This window comes from Drosophila simulans, chromosome 3L (genome assembly GCF_016746395.2).
Source record: "Drosophila simulans strain w501 chromosome 3L, Prin_Dsim_3.1, whole genome shotgun sequence".
Lineage (NCBI taxonomy): Eukaryota > Metazoa > Arthropoda > Insecta > Diptera > Drosophilidae > Drosophila > Drosophila simulans.
Window position 1 is genome coordinate 11923577 of NC_052522.2, and position 18316 is coordinate 11941892.

Here is an 18316-nt window from a genome sequence, read left to right on the forward strand (position 1 = left end):
TATTTGTAAAATATGTATTTTAATTTGAATTTCTGGATAGATAGGACAACTAAATTTTTCTTTTTAAATATTTTAGAGTGGATTTGACTTATTTGCCATTAGATTTTTAGTACTTTGCTTTAATGATTAATTTTGCAATGATATTACATAGCTCTAAAACTATGTCAAAAAATTTGTGTGTCGAATTAATATAAATGTAAAAGGAAAGCTATTATTAGGCACCAAATTTAATTTTATAGTAGCAGTTGAAATAATTTGTAAATACTTGATATACTCAATCACACGATAGCTTAGCTCACGCGATAAACTACCAGTTGGTGACTCCCTAGGTAACTTGCCACGTTTGAGTCATGGTCACTCTGGCAGCGAGACATTCTGTTCGTGTGTCATCCGCGTTGCGATAATTATTTTCTTAATTCAAACGAAACTCATCCGAAGTGGGCGTGATCTGCTGGAGCCGTACACCCAGTGGATAAATTACATAAATTCAAAATCGATTTAAATCGGAGCGTAAAGTGCAGTCCAACGTTTTTAACACCGCGGACGCGTTGCCACAAATCATCAGCTTTTCACGGTGGTTTTTCCAGCGGAAAAGTGCATTTTGGTGTTAAACTTCTTCGGAAATCGAATATAGATGTGTTTATAAATCTACTAAGCGATAGTGTTTAATTAACCGCCTCCAAGATGAGGCCGCCCAGGAGCAATACGAAAGCAGCATTTTCCTCGCTTCAGTTTGGATTGTTATGCCTCCTATTGCTGGTCAATAATGGCATTAAATCGGTGCAAGCAGGTAAAAACCAGTGAATTCCATTGAAAAAACCATGAATTCAGATCCTTTCGGTTCGATTTTCCCAACAATATGTGACATAAAACGTCGATTGTTTGTAAGCCAACTTTTTGGGCGTGTTCCCCAAAGCTGAAGACTCGCTCTTCCATTTTCCTTTGGTCCGTTGTTCGCTTTTTAACTCGCTCTTTGCGATCGCGAGAGTTTCGGAGAGAACGGGAGAGCGCGGAGAGCGATCAAACGGTTGCTTACGAATAGCGGTGGCAAAACAAAAATGCCGCTTAACAACGCCCGTTTTTTACTCGTTCGTTTTGAGCAAAGACGTTGGGGTTTTAGATTCTCGATTTCCGGACTTTTTATGAATCTTCCCGGGGGAGCAATGACCAAATTTGCCGGTTGCATCCCCAGTTGTGCTTGCTTTTATTATCCGGCTTTTCAAATGCGCATGCGGCAAATAGGAAGCATCTGCTGATTGATGATGCTGTGTGAAACACGTGATTTTATCATTATCCTTCCATATGTCAACAGACTTAAGCGCTTTTCCCCACAAATTTCCACATATCTTGAAAAATAAACAATCTATCGATGATATGCAAACATTTTTATGACTAAAAATAAACAATGCCGCGCAATTAATTTGCCACTTTCACGCCTTGAAGAGTCGAAAGCAGACAGCCGACATATATCCTCCCAGACTTTGGTCGATTTTCATAATTTATTTCGGTTCTTATTGCCCCGAAAATAGCATCATTCGCACTTCGAGTTTCCCCCAGATGGACGGAAATGGCCTTTCAGACCTCGTCATATTTGTTTCATTTAGAACATTAGCCAGATTCTATGTGTTTCGTTTTCTTTCTAATCACCATTGGGCAATTATGTAGCGAAAAAGTAGTTCAAACTGGTTATATACATGTGTTATTTACCAGAAGATTGTCATGCGTGTTTCCTCGGTTTCCTTTCGAGTTTATCAGGTTGATTCTTACCACTCCACCCAAGGCTCAAAGTCAGCTTAAAGTGCCCACGAACTCCGAATGACCTCCCAAGGGTTGTTTTCCCCCACTCCGCTAGGAAAATGCCAGTGTGCTGTTTGCCTAGGAGGAGCTACTGCTGCACCCATTGTAAACAATTCCTTGGGGGTTGCAGCAGACAGGGGCAATTGTCTGGATTTCCGACACGACCTGGCCCCCACATCCGCACGCTTTTGTCACGGATCCTAGGGGCCAAAAGACTCTCGTCAACGGAAAATATTATGATGCAAATATGAGACAAGAATCAGCCTCTTGGAACAGTAGAACCTGCTTATTAAGGAATATATCTAGCTAGTGCTAAATATTTCATCTATACAGCGAGCTAGATACATGTTTAAGAGTAATATATTTAATGCTGATTGTCTTAATTCATAGGAATTCCCTTCTTACTTCATGTGAAATTTAAAGATTCAATTGTATAGATTCTATTTATATGATATTTATTCATTACAAGCAAATTCAATCGATCTTGTACGACTTCATTTACCCGGAAAACAGAGAACTAAGGAACTCTTAAATAAAATAGCAAATATTTACCCATCAGTCAATTTGTTTACTTCTTGCTGCCTTATAGATGTGGCTTTCTTTATGGGCCCATAAAAAGGAGGCCAATGATTATGTCCCGGCTGAAGTACTTCAGCTTATTGGCCGCCATCCAAACAGATTCTTCATATCTCAATTTTAATTGCGCCCGTGACAGTTTGCGTTTCACTTTTTCGCCCAGCAATGTACACTCGTACATATATGGGTCATGGAATTCCGGATATTTATAATTCGATATTGCACTCTTTCAGACGCCTTCACGGACTATTTCTCCGACTACGATTGCAACCAGCCGCTGATGGAAAGAGCCGTCCTCACGGCCACATCATCCTTGACGGAAAGAGGACCCGACAAAGCCCGACTAAACGGTGAGTAATATTGATTTTTAGTTGAAAGTTATTCGTTCGAAAGTTGAGTTGCCTTTCAGTTGTTCCATTAGCAATTATTATTTCGAAATGCTGCGCCAAAAATTCATAGGATAATATGTTTTTATTTTAATAGAACCTTTTTAGGTACATATTTTTATAGATATACAGTTTATTAGATCGTTTTTTGTAAATGCCACATATAGTTATCCCATTTTTTTTATTTATTTCTAAATTTTTTAAATTGAAAATGGGAACACCCCGCATTTGGTGGAGCAGTATATTTGCAGTATATTTATAAGGCGCTGGGGGATTTTTACCCGCTCCACTTCTGGCCATACTGCATCACAAACGCGAATTAAAAACAACATTGCAAAGCGAAAACGCCCCGAAAACAATGATTATAAAAGCAATTAGATAGTTACAAAACGCATCGAAATGAGCAAACACATCTGCACCCGCTGGGCCTTTGACCTGGGCAGCTGGAGGCCCACACTACCTCAACTGAGCCAGGCGGTGGCCTCAATTCAACCGGAGGAACGAGCTCGGCTCATGAAGTTCCACTTCATCGATGACTTTCTGTCCTCGCTAATTGGCCGTCTTTTGATGCGAAAATATGTGAGCACGTGCAGCGGATTGCCGCCGCCCGAAGTGAAGTTCGCCCGGGATGTGAGGGGTAAACCCTACTGGGTGAAGGGGGAGGATTACGATGGACCACCTCTCAGCTTCAATGTCTCCCATCAGGGAAGCCTGGTACTTCTGGCGGGCATTGCGGGAGAGAGCAGTGATCCCGACTTTGGAATCGGCGCAGATGTCATGAAGATCGAGTACAGTGGTGGCAAGTCGCTGTCGGAATTCTTTCGCCTAATGAAGAGCAAGTTTTCGACCGAGGAATGGAGTTATATTGGAAGACCACACCATGATGAGCGGGAGCAGGTGAAGGCCTTCATGCGCCACTGGTGTCTCAAGGAGGCGTACGTCAAGGAGTTGGGTGTTGGCATCACTGTGGATCTGCAAAAGATCACCTTCTCGGTGGACACTACTCGCAGTTTGGAGACGGAAGTTTCCCCTTTGATCGGTACCAGCCTGCGTTGTGATGACAAACCCATGGACAATTGGCATTTCGAGGAACATTTATTGCAGGAGGACTACTGTGCGGCCATTGCATTCCGAAATTGTTTGCCACAGGAGCATGGAAAGTTCAAGTTTCTGCAAGATGAGGAACTTCTCGTGAAGAGTGAAGATTCGGAACTGGAGGATGTGATCAGCTACTGCCAAAAGGCTCTTCTTAAGCCCTACAAGCGATCATGATGTTTAAGAGATATAAGGAAACTAGCTTCTAAAAACATCGTTATCCCTAGAATAAACATGCATTTATATTTTCTCAATGGTTGTGTGCCCGATTTGGAATAGTTTGTAATCCTTGTGTTGTCATGTTGCGCAGCGCTCACACCCCAACAAAAAATCGTTTGTTTGCCTGGCACTGGATAAACAAACGCTACGAAACGAAGCCGGAAATATGCTTAAAAGGCCATAAACCGAAATTTAGGAACCCGTAAACGGGACGGGACTCAGACAGGGGCCAGACATTGGTTTTGGTTGAATTTATGCGCCAACAAGGATAACCATCCGCAAGGGTAGCACTGAATGGCTCGTTTATTTGAATTATTTTTGGCATTGCCGAAAGTTTTATCGATGGGAACACGATGGCTGGCTGATATGCACGTTGCCAACGGCGGACAAAGGCAACTTGAATGCGGCTTTTAAAAATATTGGGGAATGGATTGTGCGCTGAGAAATCTGTGCAGTCTGGACTTTCTCACACTATTTTGTCACACCTGCTTGCAATTTGGCGCGCTGAGCAATTAAAACAATGGCACACGACTGCAATTGTTTATGCTTAACCATTTGCGAACTCTCCCATTTTGTGTTGACACCACCAACTCAACCCTCGGGCTACCCAAATCCTTTTTCACATTTTTGGGCAGGGGTTGATCCTTGTGCTGAAGGACCTCGACCACTTGCAGCTGTCAATCGCGATCGCCCCTAAATTATGGTTTATTAATTGAAAACACCCCCTGCTGCTGATTTAGCGTAATTTTAAACCCCTTAGTTCTAGGCAATTATAGAGCGTAGAATTCCCATTTGTTGTATGCTGCCCCCCACTTTAGGTTTATTTTATGTTGCCTTTGTTTTGGTTTAAATTGTATCATTTTTATTTTATTGCCCATCATCCCATGACCATTTGCGAACCCCAGCTGGCACCTCATGGTCCGCGAAGAACTCGGACTTCGACCAGCGTCTGATTATTGACCTGGGCGTGGTGCGGAACGTGACGCACATCGCGCTGCAAGGACGACCACATAGCAATGAGTACGTCACCGAGTACACCATTAGCTATGGCATAACCGATCTAGAGTTTGCCGACTATAAAGAGCCGGGCGGCAATGTCAAGGTAAACAATTGATCTCCACATACAATTGGAAATGTGTATCGCTAATCCTAGAGAGAATGGATCGCTTTTGGTGGTGGTTTATTGCACAGAAAAGAAACTAGTATGGATTTATATGTTTCCATTCAACACTCCCGTTCATATTTCATATCGATAAGGATACATATTAATTTTTTTCTCTGTCAAAATCAATGGTGGTTGGGTGAACCCTGAATCTGCGAAAGCGGATTATCCTTACATAAATTCATTAACACTTTTGCTTGCTTTTGTGCTTGGTTCTTTTTTTTATGATTTAATTCGTCCCGCATGCGTTTGTTACTCATTTGGCTAATGGTTCTGTAGATTACTTCTGTTACAAAACAACCACACACTTCTCCACACTCTGACACTGCGACTAACTAGATTGGTAAATGCACCTTGTGCAGGTAACGCTGCTTGGACACCGGTCGAGAATACCTATAACCACTTTCTAACACTCGACCTGGGGGATCCGCGCACGGTGCGCAAGATCGCCACCATGGGACGCATGCATACGGATGAGTTCGTGACGGAGTACATTGTCCAGTATTCGGATGATGGCGAGTTCTGGCGCTCCTACGTGAATCCCACGAGCGAGCCGCAGGTACTGTGACTAATCCTAGAACTAAAACTACACTTAAAACACAACTAATCCTGGCTTAAAGGATGGCGATGGATTAATGCTTTAGACTATAGCTTAGCACTACTCTTTTTTTTGGTTTGTTGATTATTTTAATATTAATATATATGTATGGTATCCATCACAGATGTTCAAGGGCAACTCCGATGGCAACTCTATTCACTACAACGTCTTCGAGGTGCCCATTATTGCCCAATGGGTGAGGATCAATCCCACCAGGTGGCACGATCGTATTTCCATGCGTGTGGAGCTCTACGGCTGCGATTACAGTAAGTGTTGAATGGAGTCTTTGATATTGTTACGTTTCTAATCCCAAACCTTTCCATTTAGTCTCTGAGAACCTATACTTTAATGGCACTGGCTTGGTGCGCTATGATCTGAGGCGGGAACCCATCACCTCCACCAAGGAGTCCATCCGCTTCCGCTTCAAGACGGCCTTTGCCAACGGAGTGATGATGTATTCGCGCGGCACACAAGGGGATTACTATGCCCTGCAGCTTAAGGACAACAAGATGGTGCTGAATTTGGATTTGGGATCGCGGGTGATGACCTCCTTATCGGTGGGCAGCCTGCTGGATGACAATGTGTGGCATGATGTTGTGATCTCAAGGAATCAAAGGGACATAATCTTCTCAGTGGATCGTGTCATCGTACGAGGACGCATCCAAGGGGAGTTTACGCGACTGAATCTTAATCGGGAGCTGTATCTAGGTGGTGTGCCCAACGTACAGGAGGGCTTGATTGTCCAACAAAATTTCTCCGGTTGCTTAGAAAACATCTACTTCAATTCGACCAACTTTATTCGAGTGATGAAAGACAGCACTGAGCTGGGAGAGGGATATCTCTTCACTAGGGTAAACACGATCTACGCGTGTCCTTCGCCTCCGATTTATCCGGTTACCTTCACTACCCGATCGTCTTTCGTCCGTTTGAAGGGTTATGAAAACTCCCAGCGTCTAAACGTCTCCTTCTATTTCCGTACTTACGAGGAAACTGGAGTAATGCTGCATCACGACTTCTATTCGGGTGGTTACCTAAAGGTCTTTTTGGAATTTGGCAAAGTGAAGATCGATCTAAAAGTCAAGGACAAAGCGCGAATCATTCTGGACAACTACGACGATCAGTTCAATGATGGCAAATGGCATTCGTTCGTTATATCCATCGAAAAGAATCGCTTGATTCTGAATATTGATCAGAGACCGATGACCACAACGAAGAGCCTGCAGGTTGCTACTGGAGCACAGTACTATATTGCTGGTGGAAAGGATAAAAATGGCTTTGTCGGTTGCATGCGCTTAATTTCGGTGGATGGAAACTACAAATTACCGCAGGACTGGGTGAAGGGCGAGGAGGTTTGCTGTGGCGATGATGTCGTCGTCGATGCCTGCCAGATGATTGATCGCTGCAACCCAAATCCCTGCCAGCATAAGGGTCTTTGTCACCAAAACTCCAGGGAGTTCTTCTGTGATTGCGGACACACTGGCTATGCCGGAGCAGTTTGCCATACTTGTGAGTTCTCACATGTTTTCAGCTCGATCTTGTTTTTACATATTATTTGTATTTTCTTATTTAGCAAACAATCCATTGTCCTGCTTGGCTCTCAAGAATGTCCAGCATGTGCAGCAGCGTGTGAACTTGAATCTCGATGTGGATGGCAGTGGTCCCCTCGAACCTTTCCCAGTGACCTGCGAGTTCTACTGTAAGTAGATATCGCTTGAATTGTATAGAACTCCTACGCTTCCTTGTTCATTCCTTAAATTGAAAAATTACCATCAATCAAATTATTATATCATCTGTAATATGTCATACATATTATATGGTTTAAAACATGTCTAATTTTATAAACTTATGACATTGATTGATGTTTTTGCAGCGGATGGACGCGTGATTACCACCCTCAGTCACAGTCAAGAGCACACCACAACAGTAGATGGTTTCCAGGAGCCTGGCTCCTTTGAGCAGTCCATCATGTACGATGCCAACCAACTGCAAATTGAAGCTCTGTTGAATCGCTCTCATAGCTGCTGGCAGCGCCTGAGCTACTCCTGCCGCTCCTCCCGACTCTTCAATTCGCCATGTGAGTAGTAATGCGATTACTTGAGTTGATTCAGAGTTATAATGGAATTTTGTATCCAGCTGAGGCCGGAAATTTCCGTCCCTTCTCTTGGTGGATCTCTCGCCACAATCAACCGATGGACTATTGGGCTGGAGCTCTTCCTGGATCTCGTAAGTGCGAGTGTGGAATCCTGGGCAAGTGTCACGATCCCACAAAGTGGTGCAACTGCGATTCAAACAGCTTGGAATGGATGGAGGATGGTGGTGATATCCGGGAGAAGGAGTACCTTCCCGTGCGAGCTGTGAAGTTTGGCGACACTGGAACTCCCTTGGACGAGAAAATGGGTCGCTATACACTGGGACCGCTGCGCTGTGAGGGCGATGATCTGTTCAGTAATGTGGTGACCTTCCGCATTGCCGATGCTTCTATTAACTTACCACCATTCGATATGGGTCACTCCGGAGATATTTATCTGGAATTCCGTACCACACAAGAGAACTCTGTGATCTTCCATGCTACCGGACCTACAGATTACATTAAGCTAAGTCTCAATGGCGGCAACAAATTGCAATTCCAGTATCAGGCGGGAAGTGGTCCACTGGGCGTTAATGTGGGCACAAGCTATCACCTGAACGACAACAATTGGCATACGGTGAGTGTCGAGCGCAACAGGAAGGAGGCTCGTCTGGTGGTTGATGGTTCTATCAAGGCTGAGGTTCGAGAGCCGCCGGGTCCAGTGCGTGCCCTTCACTTAACTTCGGATCTGGTGATTGGCGCCACCACTGAGTACCGCGATGGTTACGTAGGATGCATTCGTGCACTGCTGCTGAACGGAAAGATGGTTGACTTGAAGGATTACTCCAAGCGTGGATTATACGGCATCAGCACCGGCTGTGTGGGTCGCTGTGAATCAAATCCATGCCTAAACAATGGCACTTGTATCGAGCGATACGATGGCTACAGCTGCGATTGCCGTTGGAGCGCATTCAAAGGACCTATTTGCGCAGATGGTGGGTAATTGGATACTGCAGTAATTGCATCTTATTCAATTTGCATTTACTTATTGCAGAGATTGGTGTCAACCTACGCTCCAGTTCGATTATTCGCTACGAGTTCGAGGGTTCCTTCCGCTCCACAATTGCCGAGAATATTCGCGTCGGTTTCACCACCACCATTCCGAAGGGATTTCTACTTGGCTTCTCTTCCAACCTAACTGGCGAATATTTAACTATTCAAATATCGAATTCTGGTAAATTGATTGGCATACACTTTTGAGTGTGAACCACGTCATATTCAACTCATTTTCTTTCAGGCCACTTGCGTTGCGTATTTGATTTCGGTTTCGAGAGACAGGAAATCATATTCCCCAAAAAACATTTTGGCCTGGGTCAGTACCACGACATGCATTTCATGCGCAAGAACGGTGGATCCACAGTGGTATTGAAGGTCGACAATTACGAGCCGGTCGAGTATAACTTTGATATCAAGGCCTCAGCGGATGCTCAATTCAACAATATCCAGTACATGTACATTGGCAAAAATGAATCTATGACAGATGGCTTCGTGGGTTGTGTGTCGCGAGTTCAATTCGATGATATCTATCCACTGAAGCTGATGTTCCAGCAGAATCCTCCCAAGAATGTCAAGTCTTTGGGCAGTAAGTAGTTGCTGTTAAATAATAGTTAGTAGTACAATCTAAACGTAATCGTATGTTACAGCTCAATTGACAGAAGACTTCTGCGGAGTGGAGCCAGTTACGCATCCGCCCATTGAAATCGAGACTAGGCCACCACCCTTGGTGGATGAGGAGAAGTTGCGCAAGGCATACAACGAAGTGGACTCTGTGCTGCTGGCATGTAAGTGAAACTATTATTCACCACTTGAAACAAATTAGTGAAACAAAACATTATTTCAGGTCTGCTTGTCATTCTCTTCCTGCTGCTGATTCTTATGTTCTTCCTTATCGGTCGCTATTTGCACCGACACAAAGGCGACTACCTGACGCACGAGGATCAGGGTGCCGATGGAGCTGACGATCCAGACGATGCTGTCCTGCACTCAACTACTGGCCATCAAGTCAGGAAGCGAACAGAGATCTTTATCTAAACCAAGGTCGCAAGAATATGCACATAAATCGTTTATAAATCGCCTTAGACACGCAACAGCGACCACTCAGACACACCAAAAGATAAAAAAAAATAGATGAGAACGAAGTGAAAATCAAACAGACACGGAAAAGGCTCACCCACGTATTACAGACATAAAATACTTTTCCACGCACTGCCAATTGTTTTGCGCAAGTGAATGCTAAGATTTGATTTATAATTGGTTGGCTACATTTTGCAATTATTATTTTTTTTATTCTTTGGTTCTGTCTGACGGCATTAATGAAATTTCTTCTATCACAGAATACCGTCCATTTTTAGTTAATTTTATGAACTTTTTGTTTGCAAAATTAAGTTAAAAACTTATTTAAGGGAGCTGCCTGGGAGTAGCTCACCAAAAGCCGCCTATTTTATGTATTTCTATTGCGCGAGTATGTAAGAACGAACATTCCATTATTTTTAATACGTTTTCTCGCTTTACGTTTAATTTAAAAATGTCTTCTACTTTACACACAAAAGAACATGAAAATCATTTTGTGGCTAAACAAAATCGGCTACTTTAGTAACACAAAGCATTAAAAACAAATTGTATTTTTGGAAAATGCATTTTGAATGTCTTGACTTGAAATTTTCAAATATACATTAGCATGTGTATATAGATATATATAGCAATAAAAAAATATATATATATAATTACAAAAAAGAGACAATGAAAAAATTAAAATTTTTATCTTTCAATAAAAGAGAACTACAAATAAATGAAATTGGTTGTGTTGGACTCACCGTTTTGGCACTCTAAGGAAACTACTGGATATTCAGTCTCTTAAAGTTTATTCAATATAATTTTGTATACTAAAATATAAATATATATATGTGTATAAGTATAGGCTATTCCAAATATTAATATCTGCATGTTTTTGATTTCCTTGGTGTCAAGTCAATCGTAACAATATAGTATAACGCTAATTTTGATTACTACGATTTTGGTTTTGTGTTATTTGTTATTCGTTTGTGGTTTATCTACTAGATGTACTGGAATATTTTGGTTTGTCACGATGAACATGTATAATATTGTTATTATCTAACAACAGTCTAAGTCACATGTAACTTGTTAAGGTAGTATAACACTGGGTGGGTTTTCACTTCCACAATCCATTATCAATATTAAGTATCCGCATCGTTGTTCCATAACTAATCTACACATGTGTTCATGCCTGTAATAACTGTCTATCGTTGTGACTATGGGTGCTATACCCTTCTACTCGTAAGTTCCCGGGATGTCCAGGAATGGATTTCACTACATCGTACCTAAGTTCAACTATGGGTTAATAATGATAATGCACTTAACATCGGTATCGGTCAACGGTTCTAAATGGAAGATTACAGTTTGTTGTATTGATTATGTACCATCGTAGGTTGATAATTATGCTTATCGATATGGTCGTCGTCCGCTCAGTTTGTTTCAACAGAAAATAAAAACTATCACAAACGTTAAATGAAAATACGAAATTCTACAGGAATACAGGATATTCCACACTTACTGCTGTGGCAAGTGCCGCTATTGTCCACCCACAATCCGTTCAGTACCAAAAAGCAATCACCTTCAATTGTGCACATTTCCACTGGCCAGCATCCGGTAGCGATTCAGCAGCTGAACAGCCGCATCCTGCATGGGCACTACCTTTCCGTATCGTTCCTCGTACACCTCCAGCATGATCCTTTCTCACAAAACCGTGCAGATGACAAAGAGCAGCGACACCAGGCACAGCATCATCACAATATCCCGATGGAGTTTCCGATCTCGGTGGAAGGGTCGCGTGGTATAACACTCGCGACGTGCCTGTCGCAGCAGCCAAACTGGGACGAAGAGCTGGAGCAGATCAGGCACCATGAATCCAATGTCTCGTACTATTTGGTGGGCGTAACCCTCGCCGCGCACCACATTCATGAAGAACTGATCAAAGCTGCTGGCCAGGATGTGCAGCAGGGCGATGCCGACGATGCAGAAGACTTTCTTTGGCGTGACCACGTTGGTGGTGTTGGCCAGGTGCATCACTAGCACCGTTGAGAACAACTCGGTTACCTGGAAGAAATGAAGTGTAAAAGAGCGCAGCTTTGAGATGGGAAAGGATTCAGTTAGGGGATATAGATGTGCTTTTGCTTTTTGCGAGTATATGATATAAATAGATGAGATCCATTTATTACACTGATTAAAGTAATTAGTTTAAGGCTTCTGGTAAATGAAAAAAAAATAAATATAATTATATTTCTTCCCGAACTCGTGACTGTATAATTTTAGCGATTGGCCCTTTTTAATTTCGCACTTTTAGGGCAGCCCACTCATTAAAACTTTGGTCGGATGGATGGATTTGCTCTCGAAACTTATTACTCTGCCATACTTCTATTTCCATGAATATGGCTATGTAGACTTGGGCGGACTGGACTGGTGGGTGGTGGGCAGTGGGTGATGGGTGATGGGTGGTGAGCGGTCTAGTGCGGGAAAAGTGCGAAAATTGTGCGGGAAAGTGTTCGAATTTGAGCGCATATTGTGCAAGTTTTGAGCGCACTCGCGCAGGACGAACTTTCCCAATAAATTATGGATGGCCAGTTATGGCTTAGGGCACAAACATATGACGGCACGTAGTTGCGATATTTGACATTGACTTGTAAGTTGCAATCTGAACTGGTACACGTTGAAAAACTTTTCAAATATCCAATTAGCTTTTACGACTGGCCATCTGGTTCGAAAACATTTAGATACATTTTTAGAATATTTGTTTCCAAAATGTATACCAGTACTATTCAAACACATCATTTGGAATACCTGAAGATATATCTTATTACTAGTATATAATCTTCTAGTTATGTACAAAAGTTTTTTTCAGTGTTCTAGTCCTTCACTTACCGTGAAGAAGAGCTGGTGGTTCCACTGATTGTAGTAGTCATCGTTGTAGTAGTTGATGTACGCCCACCAGGCATAGTAATGCGAGAATATCGAGAGCAGGAAGAGCAGCAGCATGGAGTACCGCACGCGCTGCTGGAGGATCAGGGCGATTAGCCTCTTGATGCACTCGTACAGGGCAATCACGGCGAACACGGTCAGAATCCACATCTTGAAGCTGTTGGGCGTGGCATTGAAGTACATGTGCTTGTAGGCGGCCACGCCCGACTCGTAGGGTCCCTTGAAGACGGTGTCCCAGCAGGAGCAGGTGCAGAAGTGCCTGTCCACGTAGCGGGCGTAGTTCTCCCAGAAGTACCACAGGATGACGATGTGCGCTGGCGGGATGAGGGCCGGAGCCAGCGATCCGCAGGCGGTGGGCAGCCAGGTGATGTCGAACATCTTGCAAAGATACTGCTTACACTAACTGGCTAATGATATGTTGGTTCCCAAATCGTGTTTGTCCTCCCAGTGCTCCTCAAAGTTGGCTGGTCATAGCGTTCTGGTTTAAAGATATAAATTGCTAAGTGAATAATATAAATGTTTAATTGTTAAACTATATATTAGGAAGTGCAGGTCAAAGCAAAATTAAGGAGAATTAGTGCATTTAAGTCATCTAAAATATTTCTACATATATTTAAATATTTTAAGTGAAACTGTTATTTTTGTTGGTTGTAAGGAATATACATTCAGAGTTCTTTCTATAGCTTGTGCTATAATTAATTACAATTATAAATCAGCTAATTATATCTATTGGTAAATGGAATTCACGGGGATTTCCATTTTGCAATGCATTGTTTGCATATCATTTACTCAATTGACTGACATGGGATTTTGCTTCAAGTCATTCAAAATCAACTTGAATTGCATTTAAGTATCTAATTGCCAATAATCGTATAATAATCGCGTATTAATTCACTTTTGTTTAAATAACATCAATGAACACCTATATATGGTTAAGCAGTCAAGAAAATAGTATAGTTCGCAAACAAAAACATCAAGTCCACTATTAAATGTCAGTTTTAACAAAGAAGAATGTGCTTTAAATTGATAATCTGCGAGAGAAGGAAGAATTCTTTGTATTTATTTGTAAATATTTCAATATTTCGCTTTTGGCCAGCGTGTTATTTCTGTTTTGCATAGTTATGAAAATAAACAAAAAAGGGGCGCCCAGCACGAAATATATGCCGCCCAGTGCATCGGTGTGCCTTTTTCAATTTTCCCCGAAATTTTCCCCGAGAAGGCCTGCCAGTTGCCACACACGGCTTTTCGCGGACTCGCATTCACAATTTGCATACAACTGCGATTGCGAATGCGAATACGAATGTGAGTGCGAATGTGAATGTAAATGTGAATGCGAAAGCGAGTGCAACTGCAGTCGAGTGACCGACTGAATGTCATCCTCGGCTACATTGGCGTGTCCAAAAATGATGCAATTATAAATTCATGTGCACCAGGAGCGGGGCAACCAGGCGGCCAAGGGACACGCCTGCCTCTACGCACGCTGAATGGCATTCCAAGCGGCCGGCACGGCTGCCAAAAAATCAAAAGGCAAAGCGAGCAGTCATTAGCACGGACACGATGAGCCAGCCAACCAGCCAGCTCCTCAATGGGCAGCTGAATGGGATCCGGGAATGGGTGGAGAGTGGGCCATGGGTACATATAGTGGGCATGCCGCTGGGCAACTGCAATTGAGCCAACAGAGATGGGTGCTAATGAATAAAATAGGGGCAGCTTATATATATACGAAGTTTTAAATACCCTTTCAGTAAAATAGTTCCTATGGGAATGGAAACTTAGGCGGATTCTCGAAGATCAAGTGTAAAAATAATTAAGAATAAAGCGACTAAAAAAGGCATATCCTTAAGATACATAAGATTTAAGTTCTTAATTTAATAAATTTAACTAATAATTTAATAAATGTATATTCCGTAAAGAATCTTTATTATTCCTTTGGATTGAACTGTCTTTATAGCTTATTGGAAATGTAGTAATTTTTAAGGGTTTTCAGATTCTCTAACTTTAAAACGCATATTAAATTGTATCTTTTTAGTTATATTGTTATTAGGCCACTCCTGAATGGTTTCAGTATTACAATCAATTAAACAAAAATTTGTATAAATAAAAAAAATTAAATTATAACACAATTCTGTAACTAACAAACGTAATAAACCACCTGCCTGCTGTTTCATCGGTAATACTTGTGAGTGATTAAGCTATAAGGTTGCAAAATCTCAAGATGTGCTTAAAAATAATATACCCCTTGTATCTGTAGGGCACTCATAGCATAGGATAAGTAGACCTCGAGTGCACGGTGTTTCCTCCTCAACTTAATTAATACATATAGCAGCTGCCAGGGAAAAACTATTTCGATTTGTTTTGATTGCCGATGCTTTTCGGCTCCTGACTTTCGCCTTTTGTTGCGCCACAAAAACAGAAAACAATGCCAAATGGAGGCAACCATTCACGAATGACGTCACGCTGGAAATCAGTAGCATTTTATTGAAAACTTGGCTGAGCATAAGAGTGGCGAGCAGTGCAGCATACGAAATGAATTTCAAATGGAGAACGTTCCCTGTATCGTATAAACAATACCCAAAACTTTCAGCCAGCTGCTTCTGAATTTATGCGGGTCCTCCGTTCACAACTCCTGAAGTGACCCACAAAATGTGTCAGGAAAACAGTCTCTGAATAAAAGTGAATAAATGCGAATAAATGTGTGTGAGTGCGGCGAGTGTGCGGGGCAGACCCTTGATTTGTCAAAGGTGCGAACTCATGCGGAAGGAGCCAACTTTCATTTCCTATTATATCAATTTTTGGGTCCGGACAAATCACAAAATTTAATGTATGCGGTGGCAAATAAATTGAGTATATGCACTAATTTTGAGGGAATTTTATTTATGTGAATCTGTTTGTTCAGATGTTACGTGTATGTGTGTTTGCAAAGCCCTCGAAATTTATTTTATTATGTGGGGGACTTTCACTTGGACTTTAATCGAATTCGGCGGGGGAATAAATTAGGGCAGGCTTTATATGTTGGCCATTTATGATTTATTTAAAGCATATTCTTGGCTTTTTAGGTACAAACTGAAGTAGGAAAAGTACTTGGAGGCAGCATACAAGTTCTGAGTGATGTTCTCACTGCATATTAAAGAAGATTGTATCAAACACTTGCCATTCGGAACGAGCATTATCCGGGATAGTTGCCCCCTTTCAAATCGCGTGCACAAATTCACATTTATTTGCAAAGGCTGAGTGTGTGTGTGTAAACAACACCTTGGGCGGTGGAAACAACAAGCATTCCAACTGGAGAACCAGCGAAGTCGGTCTGAGTGACGCTAAAGCTGTCAACAGTCAGCGGCGCGTCGTCACTTGTGCCGCATTGTTGTACAAGTATTTTGTCGCACGGGCAACGCGTCGTATGAGTAATGTCTGGGTGCATGGATGGGTGGTTGGGTGGTATATCCCCCACCCACTCTGCCAGGAGAGAGAGGCGTCTATGCAGTCGAGTGGCGTTCTTTGCATGCTCATTTGTGTCCCTTTCAATTGTCATTCGGGCTGCAGCTGTTGATGTTTTCGTTGTTGGCATTTGTTGGAGTACGCCAGACACTTTGTCTGCCAGTCTCCAAGTTTGTGGTGGGGCGGGGGCGGGATGTTGGTGGTTCGTTTGTCATGGAGGTGGAAGTGTGGAACCCCAAAACTTGAGAATACAGTTTGGAGGCACACGACCCTAATAGCCGCTGCAATCGCCGGTGATAAACGAACCAGTGATGAGCATGCAAAGCAGTCGAATGTCGTAAACACGCAACACTCGAAATGGAATTGTTGGTATCTAGACGGATATATAAACACATAAACACATAAACACGTGAGCACAGAGACATGAGCATTTTGATATTGTTTACATGGCGAGAAACAGAAATTTCAGATCAATAAAGTAGATATATGGCTTTGCGTACAAGTCATTGAACTAGAATTGCTTTCAAAATAGTTCAAGTTGAGCAACTAAAATGTGATGACATCGAGAAAAAGTTATTCAAAAATAATCAAAATGGCCAAATGAATTCTAAATAGTGAAATATAATATGATATGATATACATAAATAATATTAATATTAAAAAATAATATTCATAAGATTGCATATTTTTTAGTTATTATGCTGCTTTAAACCTTCTTGAATAAAGATTAAAAACAAAATGGTAAAAAAAAAAATAACTCTTAAACTTAATTTGAAACTGCATACAATAAAAAAAAAAATACAATAAAACCATTTTGCAGTATTTATAATAAGATTTAGTTTTAATATGCATTATTTTATCATATCGGACTGTAAATTTATAATTTTTAGTTATAGCATGCTCATTTTTTCGCAGTGTATCTCAGCCTGGTAGTGTGCATGCCTTCAGGCTGCCTTGTAAACGATGTGGGTGGCTGCCTTGCTGTGCACTGAGATAAATCGCAAGCAACAACATCGCCCGCATGCAGTTTGTTTAGTCAATATTTATTTGGGCATCAGGCGAACACACACACAAACACACACATGCTATGAATTAGTACGAATTACAAGAAATAGATGGAAATGCAATCGAACAAATACAGTGAAATACATTGGCAAAACGGAAGTAGGGGCTCTTTCCGGTGTGAAAGAGTAGCGAAAAATCGAAATACAATTAGCCAAAGCGCTAGAATGTGTACATAAAAGCGAACCGAACCTAATGTTGAAAGTTCCTTGGGCTTGGTTCGCCGGGATGCTGGCACTCGTTATCCCTTTACTCCGCCGGCTTTTCCGACTTTTCCACACTTTCCCAGCCAGCAAGTGGAACACTTTCAGCGATATGTGTATACGATTATCACACGATTGTTTAAACAATTCCCCGATTTAATGTTTTATTTTTGTGTGTGTGTGTTTTTCTTTTTGTTGTTTGGAAGAAAAGAAGGAAAACTTTGTTGGAACAACAACCGCGGGCAGGTCGTGAAAAACGCGACTGAAATTATTGTTATGCTGCGTGTGAAATTTTGCTCTTGTCTTTGCAGCCGGCGCCGGCGTCGTTGTCTGGCCAATGTTTCCCGACCAGAAAATAGGGGGAAAGCTCTCAGCTGACGAGAGTTTTCCACAGGCCCTGGAGCTGCACGAATGTCGCGCACTGTAGCCGGCTGGCTCGCGCGCTCTCTCTCGTTCGCAGCTGCGCTCTCTCTCTCTCTTGGCCAAAAAGGTGCGCTGAAAATAGTGGGAAATGATGCGGCTTCTTCGTTCGTTGCACATTAAGTATACGCAACGTGGCCGCTCATTGCATTATCAGCTGCCAGCAAAAAATATGGCAATGCACTCACGTGGATCGTCCATTCATACAAACCCAATATTTATTTACTTTTTATACTTACCATT

General features: G+C 42.1%; 3 protein-coding genes across 4 annotated transcripts; 2 read left to right on the forward strand and 1 right to left on the reverse strand.

The window, feature by feature from the left end:
* The first annotated feature begins 309 nt into the window (after positions 1-309).
* Positions 310-10597, forward strand: LOC6737782 (neurexin-4). Of its 2 annotated transcripts, none has more exons than XM_016171370.3 (12): positions 310-790; positions 2607-2723; positions 4979-5175; positions 5958-6099; positions 6161-7339; positions 7404-7529; positions 7704-7907; positions 7967-8896; positions 8956-9135; positions 9199-9543; positions 9605-9742; positions 9802-10597. In XM_016171370.3, exons 1-12 carry the CDS (start codon positions 685-687, stop codon positions 9990-9992), a joined length of 3855 nt encoding a protein of 1284 aa, XP_016031563.1. In that variant the 5' UTR covers positions 310-684; the 3' UTR covers positions 9993-10597. The 2 variants fall into 2 exon arrangements, with proteins under 2 accessions (XP_016031563.1, XP_016031562.1); XM_016171369.3 differs by lacking the exon at positions 4979-5175 and adding an exon at positions 5598-5794.
* LOC27207749 (L-aminoadipate-semialdehyde dehydrogenase-phosphopantetheinyl transferase) lies at positions 3019-4108 on the forward strand. The gene has a single exon (XM_016183424.3). It carries the CDS (start codon positions 3159-3161, stop codon positions 4029-4031), a length of 873 nt encoding a protein of 290 aa, XP_016031564.1. The 5' UTR covers positions 3019-3158; the 3' UTR covers positions 4032-4108.
* Positions 10598-10843: 246 nt separating the features above from the next.
* Positions 10844-17956, reverse strand: LOC6737783. The gene is made up of 3 exons (XM_016169709.2): positions 17643-17956; positions 12897-13431; positions 10844-12074 (listed from the first exon to the last, which is right to left on the reverse strand). The coding sequence occupies exons 2-3, from the start codon at positions 13329-13331 to the stop codon at positions 11715-11717; spliced, it is 795 nt and encodes a 264-aa protein (XP_016031565.2). The 5' UTR covers positions 13332-13431; positions 17643-17956; the 3' UTR covers positions 10844-11714.
* Between the last annotated feature and the right edge of the window lie 360 nt (positions 17957-18316).